Source organism: Pseudophryne corroboree, chromosome 3 (genome assembly GCF_028390025.1).
Source record: "Pseudophryne corroboree isolate aPseCor3 chromosome 3, aPseCor3.hap2, whole genome shotgun sequence".
Classification (NCBI taxonomy): Eukaryota; Metazoa; Chordata; class Amphibia; order Anura; family Myobatrachidae; genus Pseudophryne; species Pseudophryne corroboree.
Window position 1 is genome coordinate 769,995,800 of NC_086446.1, and position 27,041 is coordinate 770,022,840.

Here is a 27,041-nt window from a genome sequence, read left to right on the forward strand (position 1 = left end):
CTCTGTTCACGAACATTCTATATTAACCAAACTTTCAGAATCTATCAAAGGGACCATGATCTATAAAATACATTATATAGTGAAAATATGTAACGATTGAGTCGCACGCTACGATCACATAAACTCTACCGTAAATACGCATACCGTGCGCCTGCGGGTGCCCGCGACTGTGAGTATGCGCACGTACGGGAGAGCGTACGCATGCGCAGCACGGATCTGTGTGAGGTGCAAATATGGTAGTGTGCATAGAGATATTTTTCTGACTTTGACACATGGCATAACCAAATATTTTTTTTTTTTTTTACTAGGTGCCGGGACATGGAGACGCCGCGAAGCCACGCCCCCCAGCCCTGATTGGCTCACTGCTCACTCAGTACTAAAGTAAGGGGTTACCATCGATGGGTGAAATCATTGATGGATAATATGATCGGAGCTCACTATATAAGGAGCATGGAGGGGGGGGAGTATGATTCTATATAAGGAACATGTGAGGGTATGATGGGTCTTATAAGGGGCAGGTGGGAAATACGTGCACGTGAGGAGCTTATTTTTTCATGTTCGCTCCCCCTCATGTCAAAAGCGTGTTTCATCACTGGTAATAATGGACCCCAGATCCCTGACTCCTATTTTACTTACCCTGAGGAGGAGATATATTACTGAGCATTCTCATGACTTTGATGTACACAATCTGTGGTGTGAGACTTCATATGTGACATACAGGTGCAACCGCGGCGTTCCTGGATGGGTACAGCTATGTGTTATGTCCACTTACCTCCTTGTAGTACCAACCGCCCAGCTGTAGCTCAGTCTTCCACCTCCGGGTCCTATGTGCTGGTGCCCCTGTATATGCTGGTTTAATATCAGTATAACAAGTATAAAGCAGATGTAGTGTTAGCTGTGAAAGAATGGGCACCAAAAACACTATCACTATCATGCAGATGTTCTATAGAGATATGTACATAGCCAAATGCTGAAGGGTAATTAGCCAGGAATGACCTCTCATACCCCTTTTCCACTAGCTCAAAAAACACGGGTAACTGCATGCTCATATAGCACTGGGCATGCCCCCATGATGATGGAAAATGCTATATGAGCTGCTGGTGTGCCAACGTTCGGACAGTTGATAGATTTTTTGCTACTGCACATGCGCAAATAATTCTGAAAAATGCTACGGTGCATGCGTTAGTGTGTGCACAAAGGTGCTGTTGCATACCGTAGCCTAATTGAGGTTGGATGGCAAAAATGCGATCCAACTGCAAAAAATACAAAAAAGATGCTGCTGCAATCAGAAACATGGCGGTGGGCCTCCTGCAGGTGCAGCTAAGCTGCGTCGGCAGGAGGAAACATTAATTTCTGCTATCAAGCAGAAATAGCAATGCGATCGCAATTTCTGCTTGATGAAGGCGGGGGGGGGGGGGGGTCAGCCTACTGGGCGACCTTGCCCTGTGATGGGCGGCCCGCAGCATGCGAACAAGCAGAACTGGCAGTCCTTACCGAATCAGCCCCGGTGGCGCTAGCTTTAGAGATGGGTGTTCCTGGGAAGGAAAAAGTATTTTCATGGTCGTGTAATGGGAGTGTCACGGGCGAATCACTGCAGCAGCTGCATTCTAAGACGCACAGACACGTCCACAGAGTCCATGTGTAGATGGAGACCTGCTATAGGCAGGTGCAACTTGTGATGCTGCACACTATGGTGCACCAATGCTGAACGGCCTGGAACCACCAATGGTGTTAATATGCAAAGGTCATAGAAACTGGGCGTGTCAGGGCTTGCACATTCCAGTGCAGGTATCTGCACTGGGGGAAGGCTGAAACTGACGTAAGCATATTATTGCTGGCCAATGGCGTAACTCCCAGAGACAGTGGAAACACCGGCCTCTGGGCTCCAGCTGTCAGGGGGCCACTAAGGAGGAAAGATCAAGGGGGCTACTGAACTAGGACAGATCTCTCACCAGTTATTTCATCGTGATTTGCTACAGTCACTGCTGGCTGCTGTCCTTGCTTAGAAGCCCCCATTGTAGCCCCCTTGAGCTGAAGAGTCTTGGAATGTGTGACAGCTCTGCTGCTGTGTCTTATGTGATGAAAGAAAGGAGAGCAGAAGTTATTCTAAGGAAGTTCATTAATTGTTAAAATAAAACTTTTAGGCCCATATGACCGGACGGTCCCATACGAAAGCCCTCACCGCTTTCGCACCTCGTCCCCAGTACACAGAATGGATGTTTAGGTCACACCGGACCTGGCCACATAGGGGATTCCCGCTTACCGTCAGTAAACGCCTGTTACTGACTCCACCCACTGCGAAGTGGGCGGGTTTACGCTGCCACCACCAAACTCCTAACCTGCCGTGGCATTTGCAACCACGGTTCTGCTCTGTATGCGTCGACACGCTGCCTTACCACACCTGTGTGGTGCTGACAAATCCCCACTAGTTGCTTGACTAGGCCTCTGCCGGTAGCTGGTGGAAGGCGGAGCTTGGAGACGCTGGTTACACCCTGGACAGCCGGTAAATGGAGCTAGTTTCGCCTAGCCCTTCAAGTCACAAGATGAAGCGGTCTTCTCAAGGCAAATGATGTTTATTTGCAATAGTTCTAAAGAGAACTCTTCCCTATTGCTAGGGGCAACAGCATACAGCAAGATGTTCACAGCAGAATGTAGCTGGTATAATACACACTGGAGGCTCACAGGCCTCCTCTTTTTATCTCAATTCTACACACAGTACCACAGGGGGTAAGCCCTCCCCGTCTTCTCCAACCAATCAGGTTATCGCACAAAATATAAATAAATACAAGTTACATTTCAAAAGTTAAGAATTAGATAAAGCACATTCCTGCTCCTTTTCATATATAACCAAACCAGTGGCTTTCCCAAACACAATCTGATTATCATGTTCCTGTCTCTTTCACAAATGTTAATATAACTTGAATTTCAGTTGCATTCACCCTCTCACACATAGACAACATTCTTATACTGTAAACATAATCTGCACCCGCAGCCTAGGAAATGTTTTTTGTTTTTTTTAAATCAAGTAGTTTTTTATTGAATTTTGTAACAAACAGACATTACAAAAAATAAACAAAAACAACAACGGTAACATTTGCCATCATAAACAAATATATTGCATTCAAGTTTGAGTGTGCGTTAATATGTCATATATAGGTATCTCTAGAATAAATGATGAAGTTAATAACTTATGTGCACAACTCAGGTCTGCCCAGCCTAGAGCTGCACCAGCGATCCCACTTCTCCGTAAACTGAGAAGTAGAAACGCGTATTTTGTACATGTGTCTCTCATGTCTCGCCACATCGTTCACCAACGCTCTCCATTGGTCTACCTTAGGTAAGTCATCTGAAAACCAAACCCTCGCTATAACTTTGCCAAAGTAGTGAGACATAGGACATATTTATATATCATAACAGAGTATGTTTCCTCGAGGTCCAGCCCAAATATACAAATACCAGGATTCAATACAGGAAGGGAAGGAGCCGTCATATTTATATCGTACCACACCTCTCTCCAAAAAAGGGAAACTACAGGACAATCCCATATAAAGTGCCAGTATCCGGCATCAGCAGCCTGGCATTTGGGGCAGAAAGAGTTATCCCGAAGACCAGCCCTTTGCATAGATACAGGAGTGCGATATACTCTATACAATATATAGAAAAATACCTGCTTATATCTTATACAGGGAGTAGTGCATTTAAGGGATCCGAGAATTTGGAGCCATTGTTCATGAGATAAAGGTCTTAGATCTATTTCCCACTTAGAACGAAGACCATTCAGTTGATCCGGGCTAAGTCTATCGTTTAAGACAGTGTACAAGGTAGATATTTCCCCCCTTTGATTAAGAGTAGTGAGCAACGTTTTAATGGGTGAATCTGAAACCATCAGCGGGCCATGAGGAAATTGGGCCTGTACGGCATGTCTAAGCTGGAAATTCCAAAACCGAGCAGTATTAGGCACATCAAATTCTTCTTTCAATTGTTGAAAAGATTTAAATACTCCTTCGTGATATAGTTGACCCACAGATACAACTCCCTTAATAATCCAAATATTATCAAATGATAACTTACACAGCTAAGGGTATGTGCTATTGAACCACAGCGGAGTACAGGTATCATGACCTGACCATTCATAAAAAGTGTGCGCATAGCACCAGATTAACATAGCTTGACGCAATAGGGGAGGTAGACCAGAAGCCGAATGGCCAGAGAGGAGAAGTTGAAGAGGAGAAAGAGAAAAAACAGGAGAACACTCAGTGCCGGTCATAGGCATAGGCAAACTAGGCAATTGCCTAGGGCATTTGATATTCCTAGGGGCATCAGCAGCTTCTGCTGATTAAAATGATATGCGGCATGCCTATATTCTGTGTGTAGCATTTCATATGCAGATACAGCCACAGTCTCACACAGTATATAGGCATGTTGTGTATTATTTTAATCAGCAGAAGCTGCTTGTGCTTCCTAGCCACATAGCAATGCAAATAAGGTGCATTTTCATAAAAAAAGGTGCCCGACGTTAGCATTAAGGCAAGATTTATGAGGACACATCTGTATCCAAGCAGAGGCAGAGGTCACAGTGTCAGTGGTAGTGTGAGTGCTGTGTGCATGTGAGTGGGTTGGTTGTGCAGTAGTGTTTGGAGTAGTGTTTGTGTAAGGAGCATTATGTGTGTCATGTAAAAATGCATTAATAATGTGCAACATATGCGTAAGAGGCACTATGCGTGTCATTATGTGTATAAGGGCATTAATAATGTGCGGCATATGTGTAACAGGGTACTACTGTATGTGTGTCATTATGTGTATAGGGGTACTAATAATGTGTAGGGGTAACTATGTGTAATTATGTGTATAAGGGCATTAATAACGTGTCGCATATGTGTAAGCCATTATGTGTAAGGCGCATTATATTTATAAGGACATTAATAAAGTGTCTCATATGTGTAAGGGGCATTACTGTGTGGAATTATGTGTATAAATGCATTACTAATGTGTGGCATTATGTGTATAAGGTGCTCTACTATGTGGCGTTGCATATAGAAAGTGCACTACTGTGTTATCTAATGTGAATAAGGAGCAATTCAGTGTGATGTAATGTGAATAAGGGGCTCTACTGTGAGGAGTAACGCTTATAAGGTAAAGTGATACTACTGCGGGATGTAATATGAATTATGGACACTATTGCATGATCAAATGTGAATAAAGTTGGAATTGGGGTTACTATTGTGTGGCCATGCCCCTTGCCAGCAAAAACACACCCCTTTTTGAGCTTTGCACCAAATGTGCGAACTGTTCCTATTTAAAATATAGGGGGTCCAAACACCAAAATAAGGACTGCTATGGGTGACAGGTGAAGGTGCTGGGAAAGAGGTGCAAGGTCAGAGGCGGAACCAGCGGTAGTGCTAGGGGGCACCATACAAAATCTTGCCTAGGGCATCATATTGGTTAGGGCCGGCTCTGAGAACACTCCTTCCGCTCAGCCAGAAATCCCACCAGGGTTGGGTCCATTGATTCCCCTGTCCACCCATATAATTGAGACAGCTGTGCTGCTACATAATAAAGTCTTAGGTTAGGAAGACTCGCGCCCCCTGAAAGTTGTGATCTACATAGTGTCTTAATAGAAACTCGTGCCGGCCTATTTCCCCAAATAAATGACGACAGAACGCCCTCGAGAACAGTGAATATCTTTTTCGGGAGGTAAACTGGAGAATTATGTATGGCATATAAAAACTTAGGTTGCATTACCATTTTAAACAAGTTAACCCGGCCCAGGACAGACAATGGTAATTTTTTCCAAATATGAGCCTTTTCTTTAAAGGTTACCAATATGGGGTCAATATTTTGGGTCACATAATCGGTTACCTTAGGTGTGATCCAAGTACCCAGGTATTTGAACCGCAGCGTCCATTGTAAGGGGTGTGTCTCCAGTTTGTCTTCAGGAAGAAGACCGGAAATAAGGAGAATATGTGACTTATCCCAATGAATCGATAGACCCGAAAAAAACACCAAGGCCAATCACCACCTGTAGCACAGTTTGTAAGGAATTCGCAGAGTTTTGCAGGAAAAGGAGCATATAATCTGCATATAGAGCTACCACATCCACATTAGCCCCAACCGTAATACCCTTAATCCTCTTATTAGTGCGCAGCAGGCCAGCCAATGGTTCTGTAGATATTGCAAATAACGCAGGGGATAGGGGGCAACCCTGACGAGTGCCCCTCTCCAATGCAAAGACCTCCGAGGTGAAAACATTGACTGTCACACGGGCCATGGGCGAGGAATACAATATCTAGAGAAATCGAATACACCGAGGGCCAAAAGCAAATTTCTCAAGCACCCCTCATAAATATGTCCACTCCACCGAATCGAATGCTTTGGCCGGCAGCCTAGGTAATGTTAGCTCAAACTGTTGTTAAACGAAACCCACTAGTTTGCATTCATAAAACACAATCTGATTTAGCAGCCACTTGTGTCTCCATGCAAAACCAGTTTTGACTCATCACACCACAGGAGATGCTGAAAGCACAAACAGTCTTCTCTCCAGACCTTCCTTTGTATCTCAAAGAAAATGTTTGGCCACCAAAAGCCTGCCAATTGTCACCTATTCCCTGCAGGAAGCTAGGACAATTAACATACTACTTTCTATGCAAAAGTGTCTCAAGAACTATTGTCAAGGCCTTTTTAGAAACAAAATACCTTGGACTTTTCTCATAAGTGCCCTGTCCCTGCAGTTTTATAACCGTGCAGTCCATCATTCGCCAACTGCGCACTGCGCAGCAATCTCCTATATAATAGCCCTATTCTGTGACCTTGTGATTCATTTGCTAACGCTGGGCGGAGTTACAACACTGGGCGGAGTTAGTCAAATGAGTCACAGAGATCTGGCCAAATCTACAGGAGACTAGGAGCAGAAGCAGATAGCATGGGCATTGGGCATGGCACAGGCAGGGGTGCAACTGCATACCTCCCAGCTTTCTGCAGGAGCTTTATCCAGGCAGAAGGAGGGAAACACACTCGGCGAAAAGGGGGCGTGGCTTCACGGGAGGGCCCCGTTTTCGTCAGTGAGGGAGCATGCCCAGCGCTCTGTGAGCTGCTGGCATGCTCCCAGGGGCTGATTATGAGTCCGGGGGGCCCAGGGCACTTGTGACAGGGGAGCCCTATCTCACTGCTGTGCCTGCTGTGGGTTAGGGGCGTGGTCTAATCGCGCCCGCGTGGCCACGCCCCCTTATGCGAATTTCTGTTTTTATTTTTTTGATGGGATTTTGGCCCCTCAGCTAGGGCTAAATCCAGAGGAGGTGGTCGCTCCCCCCTACACACCCGCACAGGGAGAAGAAAGCAGGGAGGCTGCTGCCTCCCTGCAACACCACAGACCTGCCAATATGCAGCAGCGTGTGCTGACTGTAGCACAAATGCTGCCGCTGTTGCTGGCAGGACGGGGGGGGGGGAGCTTCTGAGCTGGAACAGAGCTACTCCAGCCGGGGGGCCCCCTAAAACTGTGGGGCCCACGGTACGTATCCCCTGCCCCCCCCCCCACCTTAATCCGGCTCTGCTGCTGGAACCCCCCCATTAATCCGTACCCCCTGATGCCCCCTCTCCCTCTGTCTCCACTATTCACCGCTGCTCTGCTAAGCTGAACAGCGAGTACAGGAGCTTTCCAACTGCCCCCCCCACCGCCGGACACTGCGACCCGCGGGTGGGACAGCGGGACAGACCCCAAAAAATGGGACTGTCCCGCGAAAATCGGGACATTTGGGAGGTATGGGGGTGTGTGAGGGGTATGTCATACAGACAGACGGGCACCGGCTCACTGTGTGCTTGACCCCCCAAATCGGCATATTCAGCAGGGTCTCTCTGGTGCGGAGGAGCGTCACTTTCTGGCACACTCCACGCTTCTTAGCTGCAGTTTAGTGGGGCACCTGCCGCTGTGCAGGTTCCGTACTGCCTCTGTTATCTCCAGCCCCAGCAACCCCACCGCTAGCTGCAGCGCTGCCACCCGCAGTGAGGTGCACCCAGCTCGTTCACACACTTTAGCTGGCGGGTAGCGCTACAGAAATCCGAGCTGCTTGCAGGCTCTGACCCCCTCCTCCCTCCAGCCGCAGCGTCTCCTGGGAGCTAACCAGTCACTCCCAGTCTCCCCTTACCACAGTGCCCGGAAGCCGTGAGGTCCGCGCCACGTGCATGCTATGACCCCCTCCTCCCTCCAGCCGCAGCATCTCCTGGGGGCTAACCAGTCATTTCCAGTCTCACCTTACCACAGTGCCCGGCAGCTGCGCGAGGTCTGCGGTGTGTGACTGAGGAGGGGGGGAGGGATGCGGACGGGCAGAGGAAGCAGGAATCCAGCCTGAGAGAGTCAGCCATGCCAAGTCTCCAGCAGCAGCAGATCCCAACAGGTTGGAGTGGAACAGCAGCAGCCAGCAGCAGTGACTCCGGTAAGACACATCTGTCTGTCACCACTGTTTTGTCCCTTATACCAATCTCTCCCGTGCCCTGTGTTCTGTCATGTCCCTGTCACCCCTGGCCTTGCCCTGCCACCCTTATCCTGGCCCTTTCACCCTTATCCTGGCCCTGTCACCCTTATCCTGTCCCTATCATTTCTGTCCTGGCCCCGTCACCCCTGTCCTGGCCCCGTCACCCCTGTCCTGGCACCGTCACCCCTGTTCTGACCCTGTCACCCCTGTCCTGGCCCCGTCAACCCTGTACTGACCCTGTCACCCCTGTCCTGGCCCTGTTACTGCATACCCTCCAACTACCTTTTATGGCATATACAGTACCCGCAGCACCTCCAGACCTCTCCCCAATGCACCACACCTCCGCACCTTCCCCTCCCCCACATGCGGCACTCCACCCCTCCCCCACATGCTGTGCCTCCAGACCCCTTACACCACCCGTGGCTCCCACTCCTCCACCCCTTCACCACCCACAGCACCTCCAGGCCCCTTCCACCATTCACCCCCCTTATATGTCTCCCCCCACACCTGCCCCCCTCCACCCGCAGCATCTGCAGACACCCTCCTCCATCAGCGGTCCCCCCCTCACCCACCCCTCCCCCACCAATGGCACCCCCGCACCTGCCCCTCCACCACCTGCAGCACCTCCGGACCTCCTTTCCCATCCGCCGCAACACCCGTACCTGCCCCTACCCTACCCATGGTGCCTGCGGTCCCCTACCCCACCCCCGGCACTCCCGTCCCTTCCCATCCCACAGCACCTCCGGAACCCTTCATCCATCCACAACATCCCCACACCTGCCCCTCTCCCACCCGTGGCACCATTGCCCCTCCCCCACCTTCAGTGCCTCCGGACCCCTCCCCCATCTGCATCCCCCACTCCTCTGCCCCTCCCCCACGCGCAGCACCTCCCGAACCTTCCCCATCCGGGCCCCACCCCCACTTCTGCCTCCCCTCCACCCGCAGCATCTACAGACACCTTCCGCAGTCCCCCCCGCACCCGCTACATTCTGTACATCGTGCCCTGCAGGTGCTGTTCACGCCGTCGCAAGGGGCTGCGCCTCCTTCACCATCGCACGCCCTTTCGTTGTGCAATATTTAACCACTAACAAAGGAATGCAGGTAATACTCCATATAATACAAATATTAAACCCCAGAAAGGCATGCAAGGGTTAAGGGGGCGTAGCCCCTTGCGACGGTGTGAAGAGCGCCCGTAGGGCGCGATGAAGCACCTAGTATAACATATGAAGACACATTATTAAACATACATTTAGTTACGTATAGTGAATGGTGCCTAGAGCCAAGTGTTCCTTTTTAAAATGGCACCTAGTGCCCATTGTTCAAATGGTGCCTGGCAGCTGAGGTTTAACCCCTTCAGTGCCATGACCGCCATTACACATGTGGCTGGGGGTCTCTCCGGCCACAGATCATATTTATCAAGCCTTGGAGAGTGATAAATTACACAGTGATAAAGCACCAGCCAATCAGCTCCTAACTACCATGTTACAGGCTGTGTTTGAAAAATGATAGTTAGGAACTGATTGGCTGGTATTTTATCACCGTGCAATTTATAATTCTCCAAGGCTTAATACATCTGGGCCTTAGGGGGACATTTACTAAGCAGTGATAAGAGCGGAGAAGTGAGCCAGTGGAGAAGTTGCCCATGGCAACCAATCAGCACTGAAGTAACATCTATAATTTGCATACTATAAAATTATACAGAGCTGCTGATTGGTTGATGGGGCAACTCCACTGGCTCACTTCTCCGCTCTTATCACTGCTTAGTAAATGTCCCCCTGGTAACCCTATTTACTACATACTTGGCAACTCTCCCACAAGTTGTAGGAGACTCACAATTTTTTGGGCAGTCCCCTTCACCCACGGAAGAGTGGCCAGCTCTCCCGCATCCCACCCTCTTCCTAGTGAAGCAGGCAGGATGAGAAGACGAGATAGTGGAATCGCAGCATTGAATGGAGGGGCGGAGCTAATGATGAAATATGCATCATTTACCCGGCCCCTCCCGTGGACCCACAAATTGCATTGCTTTTGAGACGGGGTCTAGTGAGGTGACACCACCAGCGATTCACTGCTATAGCTGATCTCATTTTGCAGCTTTGTTTAACCCCTTCTTTCAATGCAGCTGTAATTGGATATTCATATTTATTTATAAAACGCAGCAGCTATTCTGTGACAATTATCTTGACGTACGAAGTGTCTACAGTCCGATCCTGGCACCGCAGGGCCCTGTCATTATACTGTTATACAGTAAATACAGGTTGAGTATCCCATATCCAAATATTCCAAAATACGGAATATTCCGAAATACGGACTTTTTTGAGTGAGAGTGAGATAGTGAAAACTTTGTTTTTTGATGGCTCAATGTACACAAACTATGTTTAATACATAAAGTTATTAAAAATATTGTATTAAATGACCTTCAGGCTGTGTGTATAAGGTGTATATGGAACATAAATAAATTGTGTGAATGTAGACACACTTTGTTTAATGCACAAAGTTATAAAAAATATTGGCTAAAATTACCTTCAGGCTGTGTGTATAAGGTGTATATGAAACATAAATGCATTCTGTGCTTAGATTTAGGTCCCATCACCATGATATCTCATTATGGTATGCAATTATTCCAAACTACGGAAAAATCCCATATCCAAAATACCACTGGTCCCAAGTATTTTGGATAAGGGATACTCAACCTGTATACTTTCTATGCGTCAGTCTCTTTGACCGTGCAGCTCCTCACTATACACATGTAGGGCAGGTTACATAAGGGTTTATGTAATTCTTGTGTGTTCTCAGTAACGCGATCCTGGCAGTAGTGAGGGGATTAGGATAGAACAGGGGAAAGGGATAAATTCCTAATCCCAAATTATTTGTCACTCTGAAGACGCCCAGCACGTTCAGTTACACACAGCGGATTACTCTGAGAGAGGTGGCGGTAATGCTGGATAAACATGTATACATAACCCAGGGTCGGTTAGGTTGCCAGGTGGCCGTTGACTCGCGTTTCTGGCAAGGAGAAGGGCAACGTGACCTGGTTCATTGTCTGGTTCATGTGATTATGCAATTACTATTATCAAGCATATACCAAACGTGAGTACTTCTACTTGGATACTTCTTGGACCACCATAATCGCACGGGAAGGTGCGATTATGGTGGTCCAAGAAGTATCCAAGTATTGCAAGTCATTTGTGCCATGTTGCAGAGGGGGTGGGGAGCTATGATGATGCAGTCATCAACGAAGTGTGCGGGATCTGTTAGGGTGTCAACAGGAGTCCCGGAGAACGTCACTGAGAAAGGAACATGCCTAAAACTCTGCCACCTCTCATTTCTATAAAGTCACTTCTCAAAACTGGTTGGGGTTGCGTCTCCTGACCGCCGGTCACATAACGACATCGCCTCAACATAACACATCCCTTTTTTGCACTCTTCCACAGAACTAGGGACACTTACTATCTCTATAGCAAGGAATGCCTTACTCTGCCCATCTCCCTATCAGCCGGGCTTCTGCTCCCAACCGCTGCATCCTTCCTCCGCAAAACCGTGCGCGCTGGTATGAATCTGCTAAAAATCGGACAGCTCCACCCAATTAGATTATGCACTGCATGTATGTGTTGTACATCGCATGTCACATATATAGGCCATACAACTTGTTAACTGAAAGAATGTTTCCTGGGAGAAAAATCAGAACATACAGAAAGTCACCCTAGCATCCCCTGAGATTTTTTCTATAGACTGTCACAAATTCAATGGGGAGTATAAGGGAAACCCGTGTGGTATGGAAGGTCGACAGTAACTAGGTCGACAATGTATAGGTCGACCACTATTGGTCGACAGTAACTAGGTCGACATGTTCTAGGTCGACAGGTCAAAAGGTCGACATGAGTTTTTAATGTTATTTTGGTGTCGTTTTCTTCGTAGAGTGACCGGGAACGCTAATTAGTGCACCGTGTCCCCTCGCATGGCTCGCTTCGCTCGGCACAGATTACCGTTCCAATCGTAGTCCACGTGGATCGTTAAGTATGAAAAGGTTCAAAAAAAGAAAAAAAATGTGAAAAACTCATGTCGACCTTTTGACTTGTCGACCTAGAACATGTCGACCTAAAGACCCTGTCGACCTAAAGACCATGTCGACCTAGTTACTGTCGACCAATAGTGGTCGACCTAGACATTGTCGACCTAGTTACTGTCGACTTAGAGACCGGATCCCAGGGAAACTGGTTTACCCATGGAAAGAGTAAGTGACAGATACAGCAGGCTTTGTTTCCGAGAGGCATATTTATTTATTATTTATTTATTAACAGTTTCTTATATAGCGCAGCATATTCCATTGCGCTGTACAATTAGAAGAACAGTAATAGAACAAAACTGGGTAAAAACAGACAGACATAGAGGTAGGAGAGCCCTGCTCGCAAGCTTACTATCTTGCATTCATAAAATAAAAACTTTGTACCAAGGAGGTGTAAAGACAACGAACTTAAGGGGTCTATGTACTAAGGGGCATCATCATGAAAAAAGTGCAATGAGAATTTTTAGTTTTAAATTCTCATTGTATTCTCTCACAATTTTTTCATGGTTCACCATGGCCCCATCTTAAAAATATCACTCTCGAAAAAATTATAATTTCCCCCTCTGGCTCTCGCGCCCCCCACCCCACCCTGCTGGCATCTTATTGCCGGGGCTGCCAGGTCGCGCTGCAGCCGGAGACCCCCTTCCCCCGTCGGTATCTTATTACCGATGGTGCCAGGTCCAGGTCGCGCTGCAGCCACGGACCAACCCCCCTCTGCCCGCACCTGATTGCCGGGACAGCCAAGTCGCGCTGCACCCGCGGAACCCCCTCCCCGGCACCTTATTACTGAGGCTGCCGGAAGGACGGTGAGGGACGGAGCTCTATGCAGGTGACAGGCTGGAAGGAAGGTGAGGCACTGAAAGACCGCGCTGTATACTTTAGTATGAGGAGAGTAGAAATTGTGACAAATAAAGTATAATGAATACGCCCCTAAGAGAGAGATAAAGGTGGTCATTCCGAGTTGATCGCTCGCTAGCAGTTTTTAGCAGCCGTGCAAACGCTATGCCGCCTCCCACTGGGAGTGTATTTTAGCTTAGCAGAAGTGCGAACGAAAGATTCGCAGAGTGGCTACAAATTTATTTTGTGCAGTTTTGAAGTAGCTCCAAACCTACTCAGTGCTTGCGATCACTTCAGACTGTTCAGTTCCTGTTTTGACGTCACAAACACGCCCTGCGTTCGGCCAGCCACGCCTGCGTTTTTTCGAACACTCCCTGAAAACGGTCAGTTGACACCCAGAAACGCCCACTTCCTGTCAATCACTCTACGGCCAGCAGTGCAACTGAAAAGCTTCACTACACCTTGTGTGAAACTACAGCTTTCTTTGTACTTTTACATCGTGCGTGCGCATTGCGCCGCATACGCATGCGCAGAAGTGCCATTTTTTCGCCTCATCGCTGCACAGCGAACGAATGCAGCTAGCGAACAACTCGGAATGACCACCAAAGTCAGAGATAAAGTACCAACCAACCAACCAGCTCTTGTCATTTTTCAAACACAGATCTAGATGCATCATCTCTTGGAAAGTGATAAAATGGAGAGAGATAAAGTACCAGCCAATCAGCTCCTAGCTGCCACGTCATCGGCTGCGTTTGAAAAATGACAGGAGCTGGTTGGTTGGTTCTTTTTCACTCTCCATTTTATCACTTTCCAATAGATGATGCATCTAGCCCACAGCCTGTAACACAGCAGTTAGGAGCTGATTGGCTGATACTTTAACTTTCTCCAAGGCTTAGTACATAGACCCCTTATTGCAGCTTAAACTCCGCCTACAGGTCATAATACACTCTTTGTGTGTGCTTTATTAGGTGTCATTCCTGCCCATATGGCTACCGACTCATAATGCACGAGAAGGGGACACGGTCATGGGGGTGTGGTCACATCATTATATGGGGGTGTGGTCAAGTACCCTCGAGGCATGCCCAGCGGCTCCTGAAGCACCCAATGTCCTTTTCTCCCCTAAAACACCTCTTCAGTCCCACACACCTGACACTCCACAGAACACACCCCGCAAATTGAGAATGACTTGGCCCACCTAAACTGAGACAGTTGTTAGGTATGGATTAGAACTGCATTGTGTATAGGTGATAGCAATATTTTAATGGGAGCTGGAACACATGACAGCTGGGAGCGGAACACATGACAGCTGGGAGCGGAACACATGACAGCTGGGAGAGGAACACATGACAGCTGGGAGAGGAACACATGACAGCTGGGAGCGGAACACATGACAGCTGGGAGCGGAACACATGACAGTTGGGAGCTGAGTGGCTGCGGCACCATTTATCATATGCAACGAGTCATATCATTCACAACAAGTTTTATCACTCATTGATAAATAAGCCTCATCGTGTGTCATTTTTAGGACCCAGACGGGCCATGCGTGCGCCAGCATAAGCGTAAGGGAGAACAGGCACAATGGTAGCGGCTGCAGCTCCCAACAACGCAACAAAGTTGAGACATCTGTATATAAGTTAATTTACAGAAGATGAAACTGACCATATCCTGCTTCGGTGTAATCTTCCATATAAATTATACACCACTGTGCTGATAGAGATCCATTAACCATGAACCACAAAGCGAACTCCCCTACACATTTGGAGTAGACTTTCTTAAGCTGACGGTGAATTTGCGATGAACCTGCTGAATTATTAAATAACATGATAAAGAACCACACGGATAATGTCTATAATCCGACTACATCAGCAACTCACATAGCAGATAATGGCTTACCGAGGCTCATCTGCTTAAGGGCCAGAGTCATAATACCATACTTGCCTAGTTCCTATATATGGCCCTCGGGAAAGGCGGAGGCCAGGTGTACAGAACAGGAAGGGGGCGTGGCTTCAAGTGGGTGGGGCATGGCGTAGGGCGACTGCAATCACTTCATCCTGCACCCCCAAGTACTGCACAATGTGGTCCATCTCCGCCCATCCCGGCCCACTCTGTAGGGCTAGGCCTTTGCCTACAGTATTCCCACTAATGTTCTACTTCACTAGACAGAGAGCTGGGAGTTTGGGCCAGACGTGTAATAAGGGGCAGGGAAGGCAAAGGTTTGGCGTCTGGAAATACATCTTAAATAACAGTGTAAGACGAATGATGAATATAATAAAGAAATCACAATACTAATCCAATACAGAACCCTGGGCCCTGCAGCCGACACACTGCTGAACCCTCTGCGGCAGGAGAACCCAGGATTTCAAGAATAAGCACAGTCATTAGGTCGGCCATTACATGCACTTGGTCAACATGGTCAAAAGGTGAACATGTAAAAAGTCGACAGTGCTTATGGTCGACAGGTACAAAATGTCAACATGTGCAAATGGTCGACACACATATACTGTAGTTGACACACATATGGTCAACCGAGCTTTTTGGGGCTTTTTAGTATTTTTATTGACTTTTTCATACTTTATTATCCACATGGACTATGACCGGAAATAGTAACCTGCGCAGCGAGCCATGCGAGGGGACGGGGTACACTAATTGGGGTTCCATGTCCTTTAATGGCGAAAACAACGACAACAACAAAAAAAAGTTAAAATGTTGTGTTGACCTTTTTTTGTTTCATGTCGACATTTTCACGTGTCGACCTTTTGATCCTGTCATCCTTTCCTACTGTCTACTTTATGTAGTGTCAACCTTTTCATGTGTCAACATTTCGACCGTATCAAACTAATACATGTCGACCAATAGTGGTCGACTTAATGACTGCAGACCTTTGTATTGTAGATCTGTTGATCCATACCCAGCTTGTTTTTTAAACCACACTAAATAATGTCAGCACAGGGCCCTTGAAAAGGAAGAGCGGAGTCAGCAGACTTTATATATCTGTGTCCATGTGTACTGAAAGTGTAAATGATGGCATAAGCTACGCTTCCCAAATGTCAGCCGTAATGGATTGACGTGCCGGAAGGGGCCAAAAAATACCTGAAAGGCTAGGGGCCCGGCCACGAGTTAATACGGCCCTGTGTCGGCACCAAAGTCACGTTACATCTCTGTTCTCTCCAACAGATGACAGTATAGACGCGGATGTCTCATTCATGAATGCATAATGAGAGCAGGCTAATAGCATTCCTCTAGGCAAGATGCAAGCCTGTGTTCCCGGCAAACTGGAGGTTAATACTGCTAACGCTGTTGGCATAAAAGCAGAGATTATATTTCTGTGTGGGCCTGGCTGAGACATAATGGGGATTACTCTGAACATTAAAGAGAGACAGATCAGGCATAGCGGAGAGAGATTTAGGTGGCAGAAGAGGACAGACAGAAGGAATGACACATACCATGACTTAGAAAGTGCCGCCAGCCAAGAAGTCAGCTCACTATCAGCCACGCGATGGCCACGGAATTAAATGGAAAGTTTGAGTTGGTGTCTCAGGAAAACCTGGAGGAATATCTGAAGGCGCTAAGTAAGGAAAACAGAAGAAGGATTCTCCTGTGTCCTGATCTGCTATAGGAGACCGGCCCAATAACCGATATGGGGACCTGACAATGTGATGGGGGAAATACAATCTGTTTAAAGTAATGTGATGGGGGTAATGACACTGTGCAGAGTGTAATGTGATGGGGGAAATACAATCTGTATAATGTAATGTGATGGGGGTAATGACACTGTGCAGAGTGTAATGTGATGGGGGTAATGACAGGGTGCAGAGTGTAATGTGATGGGGGTAATGACAGGGTGCAGAGTGTAATGTGATGGGGGTAATGACAGGGTGCAGAGTGTAATGTGATGGGGGTAATGACAGGGTGCAGAGTGTAATGTGATGGGGGTAATGACAGGGTGCAGAGTGTAATGTGATGGGGGAAATGACAGGGTGCAGAGTGTAATGTGATGGGGGAAATGACACGGTGCAGAGTGTAATGTGATGGGGGAAATGACACGGTGCAGAGTGTAATGTGATGGGGGAAATGACACGGTGCAGAGTGTAATGTAATGGGGGTAATGACAGGGTGCAGAGTGTAATGTAATGGGGGGTAATGACAGGGTGCAGAGTGTAATGTGATGGGGGGTAATGACACGGTGCAGAGTGTAATGTGATGGGGGGTAATGACACGGTGCAGAGTGTAATGTGATGGGCGTAATGACACGGTGCAGAGTGTAATGTGATGGGGGTAATGACACGGTGCAGAGTGTAATGTGATGGGGGGTAATGACAGGGTGCAGAGTGTAATGTGATGGGGGGTAATGACAGGGTGCAGAGTGTAATGTGATGGGGGGTAATGACAGGGTGCAGAGTGTAATGTGATGGGGGGTAATGACACGGTGCAGAGTGTAATGTGATGGGGGGTAATGACACGGTGCAGATTGTAATGTGATGGGGGGGTAATGACACGGTGCAGAGTGTAATGTGATGGGGGTAATGACAGGGTTGTGATGGGGGGTAATGACACGGTGCAGAGTGTAATGTGATGGGGGTAATGACAGGGTTGTGATGGGGGGTAATGACACGGTGCAGAGTGTAATGTGATGGGGGGTAATGACAGGGTGCAGAGTGTAATGTGATGGGGGTAATGACACGGTGCAGAGTGTAATGTGATGGGGGGTAATGACAGGGTGCAGAGTGTAATGTGATGGGGTAATGACACGGTGCAGAGTGTAATGTGATGGGGGGTAATGACACGGTGCAGAGTGTAATATGATGGGGGGTAATGACAGGGTGCAGAGTGTAATGTGATGGGGTAATGACACGGTGCAGAGTGTAATGTGATGGGGGGTAATGACAGGGTGCAGAGTGTAATGTGATGGGGGGTAATGACAGGGTGCAGAGTGTAATGTGATGGGGGTAATGACACGGTGCAGATTGTAATGTGATGGGGGGTAATGACAGGGTTGTGATGGAGGGTAATGACACGGTGCAGAGTGTAATGTGATGGGGGTAATCACACGGTGCAGAGTGTAATGTGATGGGGGGTAATGACAGGGTGCAGAGTGTAATGTGATGGGGGGTAATGACACGGTGCAGAGTGTAATGTGATGGGGGTAATCACACGGTGCAGAGTGTAATGTGATGGGGGGTAATGACAGGGTGCAGAGTGTAATGTGATGGGGGATAATGACAGGGTGCAGAGTGTAATGTGATGGGGGGTAATTACAGGGTGCAGAGTGTAATGTGATGGGGGGTAATGACACGGTGCAGAGTGTAATGTGATGGGGGGTAATGACACGGTGCAGAGTGTAATGTGATGGGGGGTAATTACAGGGTGCAGAGTGTAATGTGATGGGGGGTAATGACACGGTGCAGAGTGTAATGTGATGGGGGGTAATGACACGGTGCAGAGTGTAATGTGATGGGGGTAATGACAGGGTGCAGAGTGTAATGTGATGGGGGGTAATGACACGGTGCAGAGTGTAATGTGATGGGGGTAATGACAGGGTGCAGAGTGTAATGTGATGGGGGGTAATGACACGGTGCAGAGTGTAATGTGATGGGGGTAATGACAGGGTGCAGAGTGTAATGTGATGGGGGTAATGACAGGGTGCAGAGTGTAATGTGATGGGGGGTAATGACAGAGTGCAGAGTGTAATGTGATGGGGGGTAATGACAGGGTGCAGAGTGTAATGTGATGGGGGTAATGACAGGGTTGTGATGGAGGGTAATGACACGGTGCAGAGTGTAATGTGATGGGGGGTAATGACACGGTGCAGAGTGTAATGTGATGGGGGTAATCACACGGTGCAGAGTGTAATGTGATGGGGGGTAATGGCAGGGTGCAGATTGTAATGTGATGGGGGATAATGACAGGGTGCAGAGTGTAATGTGATGGGGGGTAATGACAGGGTGCAGAGTGTAATGTGATGGGGTAATGACAGGGTGCAGTGTAATGTGATGGGGGGTAATGACACGGAGCAGAGTGTAATGTGATGGGGGGTAATGACACGGAGCAGAGTGTAATGTGATGGGGGATAATGACAGGGTGCAGAGTGTAATGTGATGGGGGGTAATGACAGGGTGCAGAGTGTAATGTGATGGGGGGTAATGACAGGGTGCAGAGTGTAATGTGATGGGGGGTAATGACAGGGTGCAGAGTGTAATGTGATGGGGGGTAATGACACGGTGCAGAGTGTAATGTGATGGGGGGTAATGACACGGTGCAGAGTGTAATGTGATGGTGGGTAATGACACGGTGCAGAGTGGAATGTGATGGGGGTAATGACAGGGTGCAGAATGTAATGTGATGGGGGTAATGACAGGGTGCAGAATGTAATGTGATGGGGGTAATGACACGGTGCAGAGTGTAATGTGATGGGGGTAATGACACGGTGCAGAGTGTAATGTGATGGGGGATAATGACAGGGTGCAGAGTGTAATGTGATGGGGGATAATGACAGGGTGCAGAGTGTAATGTGATGGGGGGTAATGACAGGGTGCAGAGTGTAATGTGATGGGGGGTAATGACAGGGTGCAGAGTGTAATGTGATGGGGGGTAATGACACGGTGCAGAGTGTAATGTGATGGGGGGTAATGACACGGTGCAGAGTGTAATGTGATGGGGGTAATGACACGGTGCAGAGTGTAATGTGATGGGGGTAATGACACGGTGCAGAGTGTAATGTGATGGGGGATAATGACAGGGTGCAGAGTGTAATGTGATGGGGGGTAATGACAGGGTGCAGAGTGTAATGTGATGGGGGGTAATGACAGGGTGCAGAGTGTAATGTGATGGGGGGTAATGACAGGGTGCAGAGTGTAATGTGATGGGGGGTAATGACACGGTGCAGATTGTAATGTGATGGGGGGTAATGACACGGTGCAGAGTGTAATGTGATGGGGGTAATGACAGGGTTGTGATGGGGGGTAATGACACGGTGCAGAGTGTAATGTGATGGGGGTAATGACAGGGTTGTGATGGGGGGTAATTACACGGTGCAGAGTGTAATGTGATGGGGGGTAATGACACGGTGCAGAGTGTAATGTGATGGGGGTAATCACACGGTGCAGAGTGTAATGTGATGGGGGGTAATGGCAGGGTGCAGATTGTAATGTGATGGGGGATAATGACAGGGTGCAGAGTGTAATGTGATGGGGGGTAATGACAGGGTGCAGAGTGTAATGTGATGGGGTAATGACACGGTGCAGAGTGTAATGTGATGGGGGGTAATGACACGGAGCAGAGTGTAATGTGATGGGGGGTAATGACACGGAGCAGAGTGTAATGTGATGGGGGTAATGACAGGGTGAAGAGTGTAATGTGATGGGGGGTAATGACAGGGTGCAGATTGTAATGTGATGGGGTGTAATGACAGGGTGCAGAGTGTAATGTGATGGGGTAATGACACGGTGCAGAGTGTAATGTGATGGGGGGTAATGACAGTGTGCAGAGTGTAATGTGATGGGGGGTAATGACAGGGTGCAGAGTGTAATGTGATGGGGGGTAATGACACGGTGCAGATTGTAATGTGATGGGGGGGTAATGACAGGGTGCAGAGTGTAATGTGATGGGGGTAATGACAGGGTTGTGATGGGGGGTAATGACACGGTGCAGAGTGTAATGTGATGGGGTAATGACACGGAGCAGAGTGTTATGTGATGGGGGTAACGACACGGTGCAGAGTGTAATGTGATGGAGGTAACGACAGGGTGCAGAGTGTAATGTGATGGAGGTAATGACAGGGAATAGAGTGTAATGTGATGGGGGTAATGACAGGGAATAGAGTGTAATGTGATGGGGGTAATGACAGGGAATAGAGTGTAATGTGATGGGGGGTAATGACAGGGTGCAGAGTGTAATGTGATGGGGGTAATGACACGGTGCAGAGTGTAATGTGATGGGGGGTAATGACACGGTGCAGAGTGTAATGTGATGGGGGGTAATGACACGGTGCAGAGTGTAATGTGATGGGGGGTAATGACACGGTGCAGAGTGTAATGTGATGGGGGGGGTAATGACACGGTGCAGAGTGTAATGTGATGGGGGGTAATGACACGGAGCAGAGTGTAATGTGTGATGGGGGTAATGACAGGGTGCAGAGTGTAATGTGATGGGGTAATGACACGGTGCAGAGTGTAATGTGATGGGGGGTAATGACACGGAGCAGAGTGTAATGTGATGGGGGGTAATGACACGGAGCAGAGTGTAATGTGATGGGGGTAATGACAGGGTGAAGAGTGTAATGTGATGGGGGGTAATGACAGGGTGCAGATTGTAATGTGATGGGGTGTAATGACAGGGTGCAGAGTGTAATGTGATGGGGTAATGACACGGTGCAGAGTGTAATGTGATGGGGGGTAATGACAGTGTGCAGAGTGTAATGTGATGGGGGGTAATGACAGGGTGCAGAGTGTAATGTGATGGGGGGTAATGACACGGTGCAGATTGTAATGTGATGGGGGGGTAATGACAGGGTGCAGAGTGTAATGTGATGGGGGTAATGACAGGGTTGTGATGGGGGGTAATGACACGGTGCAGAGTGTAATGTGATGGGGTAATGACACGGAGCAGAGTGTTATGTGATGGAGGTAACGACAGGGTGCAGAGTGTAATGTGATGGAGGTAATGACAGGGAATAGAGTGTAATGTGATGGGGGTAATGACAGGGAATAGAGTGTAATGTGATGGGGGTAATGACAGGGAATAGAGTGTAATGTGATGGGGGGTAATGACAGGGTGCAGAGTGTAATGTGATGGGGGTAATGACACGGAGCAGAGTGTAATGTGTGATGGGGGTAATGACACGGAGCAGAGTGTAATGTGTGATGGGGGTAATGACAGGGTGCAGAGTGTAATGTGATGGGGGTAATGACACGGTGCAGAGTGTAATGTGATGGGAGGTAATGACACGGTGAAGAGTGTAATGTGATGGGGGTAATGACACGGTGAAGAGTGTAATGTGATGGGGGTAATGACACGGTGCAGAGTGTAATGTGATGGGGGTAATGACACGGTGCAGAGTGTAATGTGATGGGGGTAATGACACGGTGCAGAGTGTAATGTGATGGGGGTAATGACACGGTGCAGAGTGTAATGTGATGGGGGGTAATGACAGGGTGCAGAGTGTAATGTGATGGGGGGGTAATGACACGGTGCAGAGTGTAATGTGATGGGGGGTAATTATACGGTGCAGAGTGTAATGTAATGGGGGGTAATGACACGGTGCAGAGTGTATTGTAATGGGGGTTGATGACACGGTGCAGAGTGTAATGTAATGGGGGTTGATGACACGGTGCAGAGTGTAATGTGATGGGGGTAATGACACGGTGCAGAGTGTAATGTGATGGAGGTAATGACAGGGTGCAGAGTGTAATGTGATGGGGGGTAATGACACGGTGCAGAGTGTAATGTGATGGGGGTAATGACACGGTGCAGAGTGTAATGTGATGGAGGTAATGACAGGGTGCAGAGTGTAATGTGATGGGGGGTAATGACACTGTGCAGAGTGTAATGTGATGGGGGGTAATGACACGGCGCAGAGTGTAATGTGATGGGGGTAATGATGACACGGTGCAGAATGTAATGTGATGGGGGTAATGATGACACGGTGCAGAGTGTAATGTGATGGGGGGTAATGACACGTGCAGAGTGTAATGTGATGGGGGGTAATGACACGGTGCAGAGTGTAATGTGATGGGGGGGTAATGACACGGTGCAGAGTGTAATGTGATGGGGGGGTAATGACACGGCGCAGAGTGTAATGTGATGGGGGTAATGATACGGCGCAGAGTGTAATGTGATGGGGTAATGATACGGCGCAGAGTGTAATGTGATGGGGGTAATGATACGGCGCAGAGTGTAATGTGATGGGGGGGTAATGACACGGTGCAGAGTGTAATGTGATGGGGGGTAATGACACGGTGCAGAGTGTAATGTGATGGGGGGTAATGACACGGCGCAGAGTGTAATGTGATGGGGGGTAATGACACGGCGCAGAGTGTAATGTGATGGGGGGTAATGACACGGCGCAGAGTGTAATGTGATGGGGGTAATGACACGGCGCAGAGTGTAATGTGATGGGGGGTAATGACACGGCGCAGAGTGTAATGTGATGGGGGGTAATGACACGGTGCAGAATGTAATGTGATGGGGGGTAATGACACGGTGCAGAATGTAATGTGATGGGGGGTAATGACACGGTGCAGAATGTAATGTGATGGGGGTAATGATGACAGGGTGCAGAATGTAATGTGATGGGGGTAATGATGACACGGTGCAGAGTGTAATGTGATGGGGGGTAATGACACGTGCAGAGTGTAATGTGATGGGGGGTAATGACACGGTGCAGAGTGTAATGTGATGGGGGGTAATGACACGGCGCAGAGTGTAATGTGATGGGGGGTAATGACACGGCGCAGAGTGTAATGTGATGGAGGTAATGACACGGTGCAGAGTGTAATATGATTTTAGGAAGGCTGGCTCTGCAAAAAATGGGGAGATGTTTAAGCAATTCATTGGTGGATTAGAGGAACCTGGAAGGAGTGTAGGAAAGGAGGGAAAAACTAAAACATGCAATAATAAAGGCAACAGACCTTTGTATCAAAAGCGTTAGGAAAAGCACCAGGGAAAGGAAGTCGATGTGGTTCACAAAAGAGGTGTCAACTAGCATGAAAGCAAAAAAGATGGCCTTTAGGAAACGTAAGCAGACGCAAAATAATAACGACAAAGAGGTGTATCTTGCCAGACGGAAGGAGGCTAAGAAAGTGATCAGGTGTACTGTTATGATGTTTGGAAGCACCTGTATTCTGGAAGCAGACCCAAGGTGGTTGGCGCGACCCAGAGCAGAGGCGGAGTCTAACACACCGGGGAGTGTTCACCAGGGAACCCCGCAAGGGGATTTGAGCTTCGCTGCCCCTGATGTGCAGGTCGCGGCCCTCTGCCTGGGTCACCTGGTGTCTTCACAGGAGTCCACAAGGTATAAACAGGATACTTTACCTGGAGAAATGCAGCTGGTAAGGCAAGGGTTAATTGCAGAGTGATTGACACAGCAGGGCTAATGGCAGACGTTTGATGAGAGCTGAACTGGGACACAGAGGGAAACAAACTTGCAGGCTGAAAGTTCTGGATAGCAGAGCTGGAATTTGGCAGGATTCACAGGGGTTTGTTTGGAGTCTGGATACAGAATTGCAGGTACTGAATGGAGATGAACTTGCAGAAAGGTCTGAGTGATTAGAATGCTGTTTGCAAAACTGGACAGGTGCAGGATTACTGAGGCAAGGTGCAAGACTGGCTGGGATGGTGCACGGATATCTTGAAGCAGGGATTCCAAGGCAGAAGGACACACTGGATATATAATTGTAGTAGATATAGGTCCAAGATGAACTGGGTGCAGAACTGGCAGGAATACTGGGACCAGTTGCTAATATACAGGAGACTGGGAACTTGCACAGCGTGCAATGGCCACGTGCTGAGCACACAGGAACAGGCTCTAAGGAGTCCAGACTAGAACCTGACTCTCTCTGATACTGAACTCTATCACTGGCACAGTAGTATGTGGATACTCCCTAGTTAAAGGGATACAGACCAATCACATGATAGTCAGGCTGAAGTTGCAGGTAATGAGGTCCAGGTGATCAGTTGCTAGGAAACAAGAACAACAGAAGGGAGCATCCAGATCCAGGTGCTAATCAATGCAGAAAGCAGAACTGACAGATTTGCCGCCGCTGCACACATAACAGTACCCCCCTCTTCAGGGGTGGACTCCGGACACCCCACCTGGACCAAGGGGAAATAATAACAAAACAAGAATTGACAAGACAAACTCAATTCCTCCGACGAGACTTCTTCTTTTTCTTTTTCCCAGGTTGTTTAGGTGTAAACACAGTAATGCCAAATATATTGTCTGAACTTAAGGTACCTTCAATCAAAGGAATTTCATCGGCTTCAGAGTTGTAATCTGAGTTGGAGTCCACATCCAAAGGAAGGATTACGGTTTTCTTCATTGTAACAGATGGCACTGGAAAAGAAGTATGGCAAGACTGAGCATAGGTAGGTCTCTTGACAGATTGGTTGGACACTGGAATTTGGGGGTCATGCTTATTCATAACTTCAGAAGACTGAGACAGAGAGGCATAGCCAGCAGTTAATGTCCAGACTTGTGGTCTAGGTGAAGATGGTACTGAGCTGTGAACAACCTGAGACTGATAGTTCATAGCCACTTGGTTCTTACAAACTTGATTCTTCTTGTTAGAACCTGAATCCTTGCTCAAAGATCTAGAATTCTCAGGAGATTCAGAAAGTACCAACTCAGGACCCCAAACTTCCTGATCACCGCCCGGCTGAAGGCATCCACGTTCTGCAGAACAGGATCACGGAACTCGATTAATTGGTGAGCCCATCTCTTACCCTCCCCTCTAAAAGACATGAGAAGAACAAGCACAACTTCTGCCTGAGAGGAACAGAATGTAGCCGTGTATATAGTTTGCGACATTAACTTGTAAAATTCTTCCAGTTCACCATAGAAGAATACAAGATCTGTGTCTTGGTCTTCAGAAGGAAACTGCGAGCTTTGCAGCTTGAGTTTCTTCTCCGAAATTACCGTTTTGGATGCTGGATCGGAAGTCTTTTCTGAGGACACAGCATGGACCATCCCTCCTGGGGTCACGGCTGGAATCTTCCCTTCAAAGTACTTGATAGGATTATCTTCCCCCAGGGTCACAGCTGAAGTTCCTCCCTCTGGAGTTACAACAGGAATTTCCTATCCTGAAATTTCAATAGGACTTTTCTCTTCAAGGGTCAAGACAGGGATGCCCCTTATAGGGGTCTCGATTGGAATTCTCTCTTCATAAACTTTGGCTGGAAAGATTTCTTCAGAGGTATCAACTTGAATCACCCTTTTTGGGGTCTCAGCTGGAGCCTCCCTGGCTGGGGTCATGACAGGAACTACATCTTCAAGGGTCACAACTAGAATCCTCTTTTCAGAGGTCTCAACTGGAGTCACCCTTTCCGGGATCTTGGTTGGAACTCCCTCCTTCAGAGGAACCTTCCTTTCATGGGTTTCAGGTAGATCTGATGCACTAGAAAGAGAAAAGAAGACTCTATCTTGGGGGCACTCTTTGAAATATAAATAGGGCCAGATATACCCTTAGGTATCATTAAAATATAACCTTTAATTGTATCTTTAAAATTAATAGGAATTTGAAAAGGAAAAATATAAACACACACACAGGTTTATTCATATACACCTTGGGATCACTTGTCTATCACAAGGAGTTCAAAGAACACTGATTGCTCACTATGGAGCTTATTGGCTCAGAGAACACTGATTGCTCACCGAGGAGCTTGTTTTAATTATTTTTATTCAGATTTTTTTATAACCAATTATGATCTCTCACTGTTTAAACAACCATATCATGAATAGGTATTGATTTACCGAACGTCAGCTCCTATATTCTCAAACACATGTATAATTATAAAAATTCAAAATTTGCCCAAATGGTATATACACAGTGTTGAGAGAAGCAGAATGCCCATCATATTTATATGGTATCTTATGCGCTCATTAGTAGCCCGACATTTATAGTTGGTATAGAGAGAAAAAAGGAAAGAGTAAAAAAGATGATCAGTATGCCATGGTACATTGC

At 47.8% G+C, this 27,041-nt stretch overlaps 1 protein-coding gene across 3 annotated transcripts in view; it reads left to right on the top strand.

The window, feature by feature from the left end:
• Positions 1-306: 306 nt before the first annotated feature.
• The window catches only part of RBP5 (retinol binding protein 5), a 73,014-nt gene continuing 46,279 nt past the window's right edge, over positions 307-27,041 (top strand). The window contains exon 1 of one of the 3 annotated variants that reach the window (XM_063962507.1): positions 307-381. Coding sequence is in view for 2 of the 3 variants with exons in the window: in XM_063962504.1 (XP_063818574.1) it covers positions 16,862-16,934 (73 nt within the window). In the remaining variant the exon portion in view is untranslated. Of the gene's footprint in view, positions 382-16,728; positions 16,935-24,289; positions 24,374-27,041 lie in introns of those variants that run through there. The other 2 variants (XM_063962504.1, XM_063962505.1) reach the window with 2 other exon arrangements.